Here is a 15086-nt window from a genome sequence, read left to right as displayed (position 1 = left end):
AAATAATGTTGCTTTATCTAAAAGATGCTTACAGAGCCCACAGGGTTCAAAGTTATTAGCAAGGCAGCTAGTATTATATCTTGTAGTGGCTATTTGCACAGCATAGTACCTGTCCTGGACATAAAAGAAGAGCCCATTTTCTAGCAATGTGCCTCCTGAGGACCATGAAGAACCAACCAGGTTTTACCAAGGTCTTGAAATAGGAGAAAGTAAACAAATTTAACCTCTAGGCCTTATTCAGAAAAGGAGGGCAACACTGAGGCTAAGCACTAAGTAGAAGCCATTTAGGAGAAACTTTTCTCACTTCAAGCCAGAACATGGATATGATATTCAGATCTGAGTCCAGGGAGGAATTCATGGTTCTTCTGCACCACGTAACAGAAGTTTATTTCAAGAAAGGTCTTGCAAATCAAAACTGTCAGAATAAAGTATAATCAATGGGTTAATTTTAAAATTAAAATAATAATACTTTTCCTCCATTTGGTGGACTTTAATAAAAACTGCTAAGATTATATAGAGTTGACCAAATATCAATAAATTAATAAACATTATTTCAAGGTAGAATATTTTTCCTTGAATAATGTTTAAACTTTTCAATTATATTAGATACAGCTTAAATATTGTTTTTATTTCCTCTTCCTGAGCTGTTATTCCTCCCTAAAGAACCTTCCAATTACATTTTATTGTTAAAACCTGGCTCAGAACAATCTTTTTCTTTAAGTTCTCATGCTCCCCATTCTTTAAGAATTAATCAATCTCTTTATTTTGCAGCTTGTTTATATTGTACACACCTCACAATGCACTTAACTACGTGGTGTTGTGCTTACATATGAGCCAGTTTTCCTACTAAAATATAAAGCCTTAATATATTTGTGACCATGCATCTTAGACCAGCATAGTCCCTGCCCTAAGTAATTTATTCAATATAAGTATGTATTTATTCAATAGATGTTTATTGAGAGATAGCTTTATGAGTGAATAGATAGATGAAATGATGGATAAATAAATATCTATTACCCTTTACAATATGAGATGATTCCTTTAAAACCGAAACATAAATGGTAAACAAAAGTTTGAGTCATGAGAGTAACTTGGCAAAGTGGCCTGCCTAGCATAGAGTAGAACATGGGATATATAAAAATTGGGCAAAATAAATTAAAAATATAAGTCTTGTAATATTAGCTCTTGGAACAGAGCTAGAAAAAGGAAATATCACCCCCAAATTATATATCCTGTTCTTAGAACAAAATATATAATAACTTGCTCAAATATGGTCAGACAATCTATTGGACCTTTTTGTTTTATAGAATACATACTTTTTCTTATTTATGTGAACATCCATGCAAGGCTTTCACAGATATATTTTCCAACAATCCTGTCTAATATGAACAACTAAGTATATCATGAAAACTCTGTCAACATCTGAGAAATTGTAACAAACACACACATACACACTATATATACTGTATATATAGTGTGTGTGTATATATATGTATAGTCTACATTTTTTAAGTTTTAGTATTATCAAATACAGGCTCCCAAAGTCTCTTTCCTAAGTCATCCCAACCATCTCCAAAATTCTTTCAATGTAGTAAATGGAGATGATCTCTTTCTAGACTCGTCAGTTTAGTTCTTCATTAACTAATTCTTTCAGCATCCCAGGAAAATTAATTTTCATTTTATATCTATTACTTGGATTTTTCATAACAAACTGGATATCCCAGGACCTGAAGCAGTAAGCCAGAATCAAGAGTTGAGGTGAATTGAGAGGAGGGAAAGGTTACAAACACTCGTAATGGTATTTAACCCACCTCCAAATACTAAGTGCGCATTTAAGGTAAGTGTTAAGTTATTCAGAAAAAGCCTCATTATTTATGGTATAGATTCTGTGACCTTATGATCTTGATTTGTAAATAGCTCTTCTACTAAGAGTCCATTTACTCTGCTATAAAATGGGGAAAAGAATTGCCCCTCCATCACAGAAATATCATGGATATTAAGTGAATTTTACAAGGAAACTCTTACTATAGAACCAGGGATACAGTAGACACTCAGTAAATATTATATGTAATAAACACTGTAATTGTTATTTAGCACTTTTCTATGAGTGGGGATTTTTTTTTCAAATTAAAGTTTAAATGGTGACATATAAGAATTTTTTTCTTTTGCTTCTCTCTCTCTCTCTCTCTCTCTCTTTCTCTCTCTCTCCCTCCCTCCCTCCCCCTCCCTCCCTCCCCCTCTCTCTCTCTCTCTCACTCATACACACACACAACACACACACACACACACACACACACACACACACACACACACAATCTCTCTCTCTTTGGTAGATGGACCTTAGATTATGCTTTAAGTTGCCAGTAGCAAGATTCCTTCCTGAGGCTTTATCAAAAAGGCTCTTAGGCTCTGTGAAAAAGATATTAGCTGGGCATAGAGGCGCACACACCTGTAATCCTAGTACTTTAGAAGTTGAGATCCCCAGTACCATAATACACACACACACACACACACACACACACACACACACACACACACACGATGTTAACCTAGAAAGTTATTTCATTAAATAAGAGACATTTGGCATAATCAATAATCATATCCCAACTTCGATGCACTGATTTTTTAAAAGAATATCAGAATATCAGCCATCTGATTTCAATTCTATTGTCAAGATCTTGCATATAATTCTTGTTTATGAGCTTATTACTTAACAACTAAATGTTTCTAAATAAAAAAGATACTTTGTTCTACACTCTAATAGTCTGCATGAATTATAAAAGCCAAAGCAAGTACCAGTGAGAACCAGGAAGCAGGCACTGTCCTATTAGCAGAACATGTCATAGAAAACTGTTCCCTTTATAAATTAGCCTTTATTTTATTCCAAAGCTGCAGAGTTCTCGATAAACCCTCTCTGCCTCTGGTTCTCAAGGACAAGGGAGGGTCACTGGCTCAGGATGCCTTGACATTCTTCCTTGCCTTCCTCGGCCTGGCCTCTGATTAAGTGCAGCTGCTGAACATTACGAGGTCATCCAGCACTGAAAGAAGCAACTGGGAAAACATATTTAGTGCCATATTTATTAGCACGTGTATGTGTACATTCATATATGTACATACACTCCAAATAATTTTAAATTAAAGCATTTTTAAAATACTTAGTGGAGGTTAAGCAGCATTTTTAACCTCTGCTCAAGTTATTGAATGGCATATTAAACCAATGTGGCTCTAATGTACCTTCTAATGTGCACTGCTGCTTTAACAAATTGCCTATAAATTTTAGTTGAATTAAGCCTATTCCTTGTACATTTGTAGTAAGGTTAGGTTAATAATACATGAGATTTCATTATATGCACCTTTCTTAATAATGGTTTTTAAGAAAGTGGGACAAGAATCTTTGTGGGGTAGTCTAGCATGGGCTAGCAGCATCATAATCATAGAGAAAGGCAGGAAGTCTGTATGCTTGTTGGTTGAACCCCTCCTAACTCATCCTTGTCCCTTTCTACATGACCTACTGCTCACAGATACGCTCACTCGCACACTGTTGGTACCTTCAGTATGTGAGTTGGGACTCTCACATAAGTAAGATGAGAGCTACAGATTACAGCAGGCTGCTTTCTGGTACAGACTGCCAAGGTGGCTACCTTGAAACACCTGTTCATGATCCAGCTACTTCAGAGAAGGGTCTGCTCTCTCCATGTACATTTTACCACGAGAGACTACAAAACCAGAAAACACAATTCAAAGCAGAGCTTGTCAAGTGAGTAGGCAGAAACACACCATCAAAAAGGGCCCCCCAAATATTTTTCCCCATTCATATGTGTATACTATATTTTCTATTGTTAACCAAAATATATACATTAGGTATCCAGATTAGTTACTATTTTCTTTCCTCCCAGAAGGATAGAATTCCACATCCTCTCTAAATATAAAGGAATATTCATGGGCCTTTGTAATACTCATGCCAGAAATAATGGAATGTCATTGAGATATTTTTAAAATATAATCATTCAGCCATTCAGTAAATACATATGGGGCACACAGTATGGAAGCCCTGGGCTGTGGCCTGGCATCGGACATTGAAGGTCAGCAATGAGGCTCCTGGGCTGGAGAGGAACGGGTGTGATGGGGAGCTCACGGCCTGATAGACCATGTGGGCTACTTGGGTCCATCATGCTGTTTTTAACTCACTGCTGGAAAGCCAGTGTGGTGCGGTGTCAGGATCTGGCTGGAGTTTGAGGAGCATCCAAACTGCCCTCTCATTCCTGCTTGCTGAGAGGAAAGGGAGAAACAGCAAGGAGTTTAGATGGCTATTTAGATAATCCAGGAGAAAGAAGAAGGTGCTTAGACCAGAAGGGTGTATGTCAGGGTGGTGAGAAGTGGTGAAATCCTAGATATATTTAAAGTTAAAAACCCAGCAGGAGTGGTTATAAAAAAATGCCAATTACATACATATGTACCCTAAGCCGGGGCCCCGTATATCGCCGCTGTTCAGCTTCGAAGCAGCTCGATGAGTCGTCGCCCTGATTCCTTTGCTAGGGATACATGTATGTATGTAATAATAATGGGATGACATTGATGTAAAATTAGCTCATGTTAAATGTTTGTAAAATTGTAAATGTCAAAATGTATTTTCTGTACCTACCTTTGGCCTGACAGATGTCAGGAGGTTACTAGACAAAGGGGGGAATGTGCCAGTATGGGGAATGGCCTAGGAAGATTTGGGAAAGCTTTGATTATTAATATATTTCAAAAGAATAATTGATATATTTCAAAATAGTTGTGTTAAAATGGAGGCAGACATGGATAAAGAAAGGACTTGGTTTAGGCCTAACAAAAGGCAGCTATTCCAGTGTAAATCAACCTAGCTCAAAGTAATTAACATGTCAATAGAGGAGAGCTAGGGCTTCCTCTTTCTAAAGACAGATCTATATGATGAGCTAGGGAGGATGGGGCAGGGTTTGACCTTGCCCTTCATGAAAGGGACACCTCACCACACCTTGCTAGGGGAGATACCTTACAGGGAAGTTCACTATGTCAGAGTCACGCAAACAAGATGGAGGTCATAGGTATAAAAGGCCAAGTCCACGTGTAAGCCCTTTGGTGTACTCATTCGAGTCATCCCCTCATGCCATCTTGGCATGGGGCTGTATTTCTATTTTCTGTATTTCTATCTTTCTAATAAACTCCTTTAAATCTTAAGAAAAAAAAAAAGAGTAAAGGATTGCTGGAGTGATTTGACCTGATAAAACTACAACCCAAAAATACCAGGGCAAATTTTTACTATAGAACATGGTACACTGAATAATTTTTTTCTCCTAACATTCACCACTCCCTAAAAAGAAAAATAAATTGCAGCCAATAACATTGATATCTGGGAGAAAAGGCTAAGGATTTAAGTGGAAAGTAAGACAAAAAGCAAATTGATTTGGTTTATTGTTATAGTGAGACATCAAATATCCCCTAAAGTGCTCATTTATTAAGATTCAGAGTTGATAAAATTGAATAATGAGGGTTGTAATCCCAGAAATGGATAAATGTAGTAGGCTGGTGGGGTGTGGTTGGAGGAGGTGGTCCCTGGGGTGCAGTTTTTGTTCCTTCTCTCCTCCCTACCCCCTCCCCCTCCCCTCTCCCCTCTTCTCTCTCCTCTCTCCTCTCTCCTCTCTTCTCCCCCTCCTTCTATTCCCTGTGATTTGAGGAGCACAGTCCATGTGCTCTCCCTCTACCATGCCCTGAGACCTGCAGTCCCAGCTTCACAAGGACTGAACCTGAAACCGGAACAACACAAATATCTCCTCCAAGTTATGTGGTCAGATCTTTAGATTATGGCTGCAAAAATGCTGACGGATATATTTTATGTAACTCCAGAAAATAAAGTAATGTTTGGAACTGAAAGCTCCAGGATTTCTGAAACTAGATGTGAGATGTAGTAAATACCAGGAGTAGGGGTGAACATAGGGATGTATGCCTCTATCATCTTGTACTCCACTAATATATATGACTACAATGCACTAATAAAAATTTTAAAAATATGAAATAAGAGTATGATCAGCACTACTAAAATATAACAGTGCAATAATTTAATTTTTTCAAGTGAAAAACATCCCACATAAGCAGTACAATTTCAGATACTTTCAAACAATAAAAGACATCCAAATTTCTGAAAAAAAAAAAAAAAAGAATTGCTTTCTTCCTTGTATTCCTTCTCAGAAGCTACTGGAGCACATGTTCTACCCAACACTCAAATATAGCAAGAAAAGAAAACACAGGATTTTGGAAATAGAGCATCCAACACCCCAAACAGAGCTGTGCAATAGAACTAGAGATTGACCAGCCCATATAGGAGCAGGAGGGCTAGAAATTTCCATCCTCCTAAGAATGGATATATCAAGTGGGAAAACAAAGAAACTGATCAATTTGTTGGATATATTTCTCTTGGAAAGTTTTGTTTTCTAAAAATATTTAAAAGATTTCTGGAAACCTATGCAAAGGCAACTTTTTCTTTTTTCAAGAAAGGAAATAGTGTGCGTGTATGGCATAGTTCTGAAGCAGATTTATACAGTCACAATAACGTATCTCTGAGTATTGATGCAACCAAATAAAGGGCTGAGGAGGTACATAAGGAGCTTACCTCCTTTAGTAGAAAGATAATAGATGATATCTGAACTATGAAATCAGAAAAAACAAACAATGTGTGTGTGTTGGTGTGTTTGTAATAAATGAAGTAAATGCCAGAAGAAACATCTAACTAAGCCAAAGGCAGCCAGGCCTGCTTGTAATCCTAGTACTTAGGAGGCTGAGACAGGAGGATCCAGGTTCATGGCCAGCCTCAGTTACTCAGTAGGCTATCTGCAACTTAGTGAGACCCTGATTTAAAATAAGGAATAAAAAATAGGGCTGGGGATGTAGCTCAGAGGTAGAATGCCCAGTACTGCAAAATAAGTAAATAAATAAGTAAGTAAATAAATAAATATTAAAAATAAAAAAGCCAAAGGCAGTTCCTCTGAGCAGGTAGATTTAGGGGAGGAGGACTGAGCAGAGAATTACTGCTTTACACCATGTGGCTTGTCACTTCTTTCTTTTTAAATTATGCCCATAAAAAGTTTGGCGAAAATACAAACTGAATTCAAAAATGAAAATACTGAAAAATCTTTTTTCTTCACATACTCCTCCTCCTGGTCCGTCCTATTTAGAGTTTTTCAGGGATAGTTTTGTTATTTCTGGGGAGAGTAATTTCATAGTTGCTGCTTGTCTAAGAGCAGATGTCACAAACTCCTTTCCAAAGGTTACAGCCAATGGTCCTCTCTTTTCAAGAAATATATACAATAGGTATAGTCACTAATAATGAAAAATTTACCTTAATTAGAGTATTCTTGTCTTTTGTTTGCTTGCACAGTTGTCTTATTTCCCTTATTAGAGTGTTAATGTCTTAGAGCAAGGATTACCTTATTCAGTGTGCCTAACCACAATAATAAATAATTCTTTATATATTGTGGGCACCTCATGAGGGATTGTTTAGTTGGAAACACTGAGAAATGATCAGGAGTTTAAACAAGAACATCTCATTAAATTCTTTTTGAATCAGGCATTTATAATCTTAAATGAAGAAAACCAATAAAAATACAAATACCAAAAATAAAAATTTTCAAAAAATAATGTAAAGAATTACATTTTGAGGTTTTTATTTCATATTTCCATTTCTTCTTTAAAACTATTTTCTATTTCTATTCTGGTTGGCAATCTATGTGTCTTTGCTGAACATAATACAAACTGAGCCATCAAATTTACCTTTCCATAATCTTTTTTTTTTTTTAACATTCAGAATCATTATAGACCCTGATGCAGAGTTGGGGAACACATAAATTCTATTTGGAAACCATAACACTACTTGAAGTTTTAACAACAGAGACAGAGTTTAGAAGAGCTACTAAACTTAAATTACATATTTATTTGTAAATTAATTTGTTAGTCTACCCATCAGTAGTACGAATAAAAGAACATTTGATTAGATTAAGAATTTGTATAGATGAGCAAATAAGGCAATCTAACTGAAGATGGGAGGTGGGCAGGGGGAAATTCTCTAATGTACATGATTTACATTCATAAACATATCAAAATCAATCAGTAAGCCAAACATAAGAATGAGGAAGGAGGGAGGGAGTAGGTGGGAAGAGGGTAAGGGCTAATTGGGTGATATGTGCATGTATGCCTCTACCATCTTGTACCCCATTAAGATGTATAACTACAATGCACCAACAAAGAATAAATAAAAAGTAAAGAAAGAAATTGACAGTACTCACATCGAAAAAAATTTTCAGTGAAAGATTTACTTATGTGCAAACATTGCCCAAAAACATGTACTAATCCCATTCTGCCTTTTCATATTATAATCTTGGGACAGTATCTCTGGAGGAGCACTGTATCACTATAATTTCTCCTGGGAAGGAAGAGTGACTAGGATAGCTAGGGGCCTATAAATAAGAGCAGGAAATAAATGGTTGAAGAAACTGAGAATAGGTTTTACTCCTGTATCTCCTTCAAGGTTCCTGAGGCCTTTACAATCTTTGGTTAAATTGTTTGATTATTAATAAACATATCTATCCCTCAAACATTTAACATTTCTTTTTGGTTAAAATATTCAAACTGCTTTCTTCCAGCTTTTTGAAATATGCAATACATTACTGTTATCTACAGTCACACTACTGTGCAGCTGCATACCAGATCTGAGTCCTAAGTAACTGAAACCTAGCCTCTACTCATCAGCATTTTCCTATTTCTCCCTTCCTCAGCTCTCCCTGGCCTCTGGAAGCACCCATTCTACCCTCAATTTCCGTGAGATCAACTTTTGTAGATTCCACATATGTGGTGAGGTCACACAGTATTGTTGCTCTGAACCCAGCTTATTCCCCTAACACAATGGTCTCCATTTTTATCCATGCTGTCATGAATTGATAGGATTTCATTCTTTCTCACCATACACCGGTGAATAGACAAAGGAAATGTGGTATGTCCACAGTATGAAATGCCCCGCCTACTTTCAACTCGCTGTTTCTTCTATAATTCCATATGCCATTGAGAAAGAAGAAACAGAATTGCAGAAGTATTTACAAAGAGATGTGTAATGGTATTTCTTCAGCATGAACTTCTCTTCAAAATCAAACTATCAAGAATGCATAAAGAAAATACTTGGGCACATTTTCAAAAGTGCATTATATTCAATTTCCTACAGGTTTGAATTAAAGCACTTCTTAAAAACAGCCAAGCTTAATGTTGAGCAAGGATATATGATGTATTGTGTGAGTGATGGCAGATTATAGGCAGTATTTTGAGTAGAATAAACTTATCACCGAGCATGAGCCAACACTAAAAATGATGTACACAGAGCACTTCCTTTTTCTAAATCTATAAGAAATAAAGTGATACTTCAGAGTTAGCAGTCTTGGCTATAGCAGGAATGTCCTACACTTGCAAAACTGGCTGGCAATAGAAGGAACAGAAGAATGAGCTAAGCGTTGAGACAGATAAATATCAGTTCTGCACGTGATGTGTAGCACCAGAGTCTGCAGGGACTGAAGACGAGGCATGAGTCAGGCCACATCAGAAAATAAACCTGGATGCATAGGCGGGGGCCAGAAGATAGGAACTCCAGAAGGTTGGCTCAGATCGGACTTAAAGCATGAGCAAAGAAAACCCATACGAGGAGCCAGGCATGGTAGCATACACTGTAATCCCAGAGCCAGGCATGGTGGCATACACTGTAATCCCAGTACTTGGGAAGTTGAAACAGGAGGATTGAAGGTGGAGACTAGCTTCACCAATTTAGTGAGACTCTCAGCAACCTAGCAAGAACCTTGTATCAAAACAACAACAGCAACAACAAAAAAATTAAAAGGGCTTAAGGGTGTAGCTCAGAGATATAATGCCTCTGGGTTCAATTGTCAGTACCACAAGAAAAAAGAAAAAGAAACCATTCTGGGCAGCCCTGTGGGAGAGTCTCATAATTAAAGGAATACTTTCAGTAAACTGTTCTGCCAACATTACAGAAGACAGGAAAAATACATAGACCAGTGGGAGAAAGGGGTTTTAGGATTAAAAACAAAGACATGATCACAGAGAGGCCCATGAAGAGCAGAGAAAAATAAAATCAGTATTTCCTCATCCCAGAGAAGTTCCAGTGAGACAGGTTTAGGCATGATGGAGCTAAGGAAAATATTAAGTTATTATGACTGTTTTTTATAATACCCAGAAAACCACAGTTAGGATTATTTAAAAATTCAGTCCTTTCTTTAGGTGTTTGAGAAGTGTACAAAATACCTGAACTACATCAAAACTTTCACTTAATTAAAGAGAGCAGATGTTTCTTGTAGTGATTTTTGAGTTTTATCCCAAATTAGAAAAGTTGTTATAATATGTGACATTTACATACAATTAAAGTATAAATAATACACTTGATTTTGACAAAAGATAATAGCTCAAAAGGATGTATTATTTCATCTATTATTTTTTGCTGCTTTACTTGGAATAATATATAAATCCTGTTTACTGGATTACATAGGAGTTAGAGTGCCTTATTTCTAATATTGGAGATATTATAAACAGTAAAATTTTTTTGTGGTACTGGGGACGGAACCCAGGAACATTCTACCTCCGAGCTACACCCCCTAAACCTTTTTTATTCTTTATTTTGAGACGGAGTCTCACTGAGTTGTAAAGGGCCTAAGTAGTAGCTGAGGTTGTCTGAGAACCACGATCCTTCTGTCTCAGCCATCCAAATGCTGGGATTACAAAGTGCAGCACCACGCCTGGCAAAATTAAATACTTTAAAAGAGAAAAATATCAACTTAAGATTAAAAAAAAATTAACTAATTGTAGATATGGAAGGCCAAATCTGAAATTGAAAGAGCATGATAGGCTGTAGCTGTCACTTAGGTTGTCTGCATGTCTCTCAATAATCGTCTGTTCTGGGATACTTACAACTTTGCTCCTCGCTGAAAGAGTACCTCCTGCAGGTCATGCTCATTTTATGTTACCCCAGCCACCTGGCCACCGTGAACTGGCTCAGAGGCAGCAACCCCCCAAACAAGCAAATTCAATTAAAATTTTCTTTTTGGAATTGTAATCAAGAATCAGTGAAGAAATTTCTCTGTGTAACTACAAGTAGAATTTCAAGCAGTATCAGGGACAGGGAGTAGCTACATAAGCATGAAAGAGGGAGAGAGAAGTAGAATCCTCTTCTGCAGGGAAAGAGAGTGAAAGAAATAGAGGAGATGGATATGAATGAGAATCTTCTAGTTCCAAGTCCTCACTGCACTATATCCTTGGGCTTTGTGGGACATCAGTTATAATACTGTCTACGTTTATGTTTAACCAAGTCATAATTTCCTTCCTGTCTCTTTGGACTCACTTTTCATTCTGACCAATAGCAAAAGAATGTTTGAGCTCCCTTCCCCTAAGCTGGATACTTCACATGTAGAACAGGACTTCTGTCTGTCTTAAACTCTCCCGACAGGCAACTCACCCTTTATGAAAGGCATACTTGCTTTCATGGGCTCAAATAACACAGAGCTGATAACAATTAGCTGATAACAATTAGTATAATTTTAAACACCTGATAAGTATATTTATCATGATGTCATGATGAATTTATTATAAAGTATTTTTCTGGTTAAAATCATATAAGGAAAATAGAGCCAAAGAAAATATCTATTTTTTCAATTGGGAAACAAATAAAAAAAATAAGCTTTTGTGCAGTGAAATTAAACACTATCCTGTTTTACCAATTTGATAACAATAATTTCTCTTCCATGCCAGAATATACATCTTCTTCAGTTAAAACATGTAGCTGGTTTTGTTTAAAAACTGATTTAATTTTCTGAGTATTTGGCATTGTTTAGATAATTAACTTGAGTTTTTCTTCTTCTAGAATAAAAGATGTATTTTTGCTTCTCTTAGACTTTTTTTTCCCCCACTGTTAAAGGGGGATTTACTTCAAGTTGATAAATTAAGTCTTAATTATGGAATAAGCCTGCTAGACTGGGATTCATCTAAATTGCCTCTCCCCTACAAATACACCAAATAATCTTAAACAATTTCAATAGATATATCTGTGTTGGATAATATACATGCCAGGATGATGTTAGAGGAAGTTTTCAGAAACCCCAAACCATAAACAAAAGAACTGCCTATCACAAAAGAAAAGTCCTTGTGCACTGGAAATGTAGCAAAATTTTCTCTTACCTGGTTGACACTGATTGCACCTTCTTCCTTGACGATTAGGCAAACATAGGCACTGGCCACTGACTGGGTCACAAATGGTCCCGGGTACTGTCCCCAGGGAGTCACACTCACACATCTGGCAACCTTGGAAATTGCCCATGGTCAAATTGTACCTGTGAGGTTCACATTGATTGCAGTGAAGACCTGTTACCCCTAATTTGCAAGGACATTGTCCTGTTGATTTGTCACACAGCAGAGAGCCATTTACTGTCCCAGCTTTATCACAGTGACAAGGCAGACAGAGGAAGGAATTATTTTGCTGTAGGTAGAAGTATCCCTCCAAACACTGATTGCACTGTCTCCCTCCAAAGTTGGGCCTGCAGACGCACTGCCCAGTCTCAGCATCACACACAGTCCCAGAGCGGGATCCAGCTGGGTCACAGTTACAGGCCTTACAACCAGTGATGTCCAAGCCATAAAAGTTTTCTCTGCACATGTCACACTGAAGTCCCTTGGCTTCTTTTTTGCACTCACACTGTCCAGAAAGAGGATTGCAGAATTTGTCCACTGAGCCATAGAGGTTACACTGGCAGGGCTCACATCCATACTCATTGAAACTTTGGAGAAATCTGAATCCAAAATTGCAGCGATCACATGTAAGCCCTAAAGATAAAATATATTTAAAAAGGTGAGGTTGGGGCAATAATACCACTCAAACTAGCTACTGCAGACACTGAATGCAAAAACAAAACAGTGATTGTATTCTCATAAGCAACACCATAAAGAAATGACCATATACTCAAAATATGTTGTCAGTTCTAAATGTAGCTCCTATACAGAGCTTTGTGTGCAATGTACTTTATAAAATTTGATTATTTATTACTTAATGCAATGACACATGCTTAACGCAGCTCTGTTATACATACTGGGGCTCTTTCCCTTTTCCACAAATACTAATCTTATTTTAACAAAATATGTCCATTTAGATGTCAGCCGGGCCAGGAGTGGTGGCGCATGCTTGTAATCCTACTACTTAGAAATCTGAGACTGGAGGATTGCAAGTCAGCCTTAGAAATCTAACAAGGCTCTTGACAATTTAGTGAGACCCTGTTTCAAAATAAATGAAATAGTGTTGCCATGTAGCTTGGAGGTAGAATGCCCCTGGTTTCAGTCTCCACCACTACACACACACACACACACACACACACACACACACACACACACACACACACGTCACCTGGGCATTATGGCACAAGCCTGTAATTCCAGTTCTTGGGAGGCCAGAATAGGAAAAGTACAGGTTCAAAGACAGCCTCAGCAATGTAGCAAGACTCTCAGCAACCTAATGACACCCTGTTTCAGAAATACAAAATAAAAAGGGCTAGGGGCAAAGCTTAGTGTAGAATGTTTCTGGGTTAAATCTCTAGTACCCCCCCACAACAATCCCCCCCCCAAAAAAAAGTATAGTAGAAGTGCACGTTAACACAATTATTTTTGTAAAAATAAGACTTCCCTAAAAATGCCTAATACAGTGTTGAGCTGGATAAATTCTGGAGATCTGCACAGTATCAAGCCTAGAGTTAATATGTACTGAAAATTGCTAAGATATTAGAGATAGGAGATCTTGAATTTTTCACTACAAAAACGTAAGTATGTGAAGTGACATGTTTGTAAGTCAGCTGAATTAACCATTTTATAATGTGTCTATATCAAAACATCCCATTTTACACTGTAAATGCATACAATTTTTACTTGTTAATTATACCTAGCAGTTGGCAAGAAGGAAAGGTAAAATATTAAAATAACTATTTTTTGTGATAAGAACATACACTACTTATTTCTGAATATCACACATTTAAACAATTAATATAAATAAAACTTATCCAGAGCAATTTTTGTTTTAATCCTTTTGTATGCTCCTGCACTTTATCATTTCCAATTAATATAAATTATGCTCTCATTGGCTCATCAAGCAATCACATTGCCTGTCATATTATGTGACTCAGAACATATCTCTTTGAACACTAAGTAAATTCTGTTCTCTATAGTACTTCTATTTAAAGGAGCATATATAAACATTTTACAAATGGAGAAAAATGTTTTGCCACCTAAGCTTAAATCTCTGACAACTTAGGTTAGTCTCAAAAAGGGTATTGCAAGGTAAAGGAGGTTTTTTTTTTTTTTTTAATGAAATGGAACAGCAAGTGTTTAGATGCAAAACACTTCCCTTAGCTAGTCTTTACATATCCATGAATTTAAATAACTGGCTGTGGATTTGAATCGACTGAAACATTTATTTTGAGCTATAATTGCAATAACAAAATTAGTCCTAAAATAAGAAGAGTCAAAAAACACACTCAGGAACTCATATGTAGAAAAGCATTCCTAAACAGGAAGAAAATGCATAATATCTATGTATATATATGGATAAAAATTCAAGAACTCCAATGGAAGGCAAGTTCTTTAACAGTGATGAATGACTCACCTAAGGCATATCATTTAATTTCAATAAGGAAAATAAAAAAGAACCACCATTGCTGCAAATTTTAAAAATAACTGTATTGTTAACAAGAATTATGACTCATTTTGAACTATTAAAATTGGTCTACATGGATTCATATCATATCAGTTTTAAAAATATGCGCAGTGCTTATTTGAATATGCCATACATATTCCTGACAGGTAATCTATTCCTAACGATACTCAGGAAGGCCTACGGGGCATCACATTCAGTGTTAACAAGTACAGGCGAGTTAGCACACTTGGCATTTAATTCACATTCTTCTCCCTTTTTATTCTAGATGAATGACCTACTTTAATAAAATTATTGGTGCTAATGTATTTTACTGGTGATAGAATCATTAGTAAGATTT

The 15086-nt window shown here is 36.7% G+C and overlaps 1 protein-coding gene across 2 annotated transcripts in view; it reads right to left on the bottom strand.

Annotated features, from left to right (window-relative positions):
• The window catches only part of USH2A (usherin), a gene marked incomplete at both ends in the record, with an annotated part of 871783 nt that overhangs the window by 648064 nt on the left and 208633 nt on the right, over positions 1–15086 (bottom strand). For both annotated transcript variants that reach the window (XM_080698222.1, XM_080698223.1), the window contains one exon: positions 12235–12876. In XM_080698222.1, coding sequence (XP_080554348.1) covers positions 12235–12876 — 642 coding nt within the window. The remainder of the gene's footprint in view (positions 1–12234; positions 12877–15086) is intronic.

The sequence above is a fragment of the Muscardinus avellanarius genome (assembly GCF_963383645.1).
Source record: "Muscardinus avellanarius genome assembly, chromosome: 7".
Classification (NCBI taxonomy): domain Eukaryota; kingdom Metazoa; phylum Chordata; class Mammalia; order Rodentia; family Gliridae; genus Muscardinus; species Muscardinus avellanarius.
This window is presented reverse-complemented; position numbering and strand designations above follow the sequence as displayed.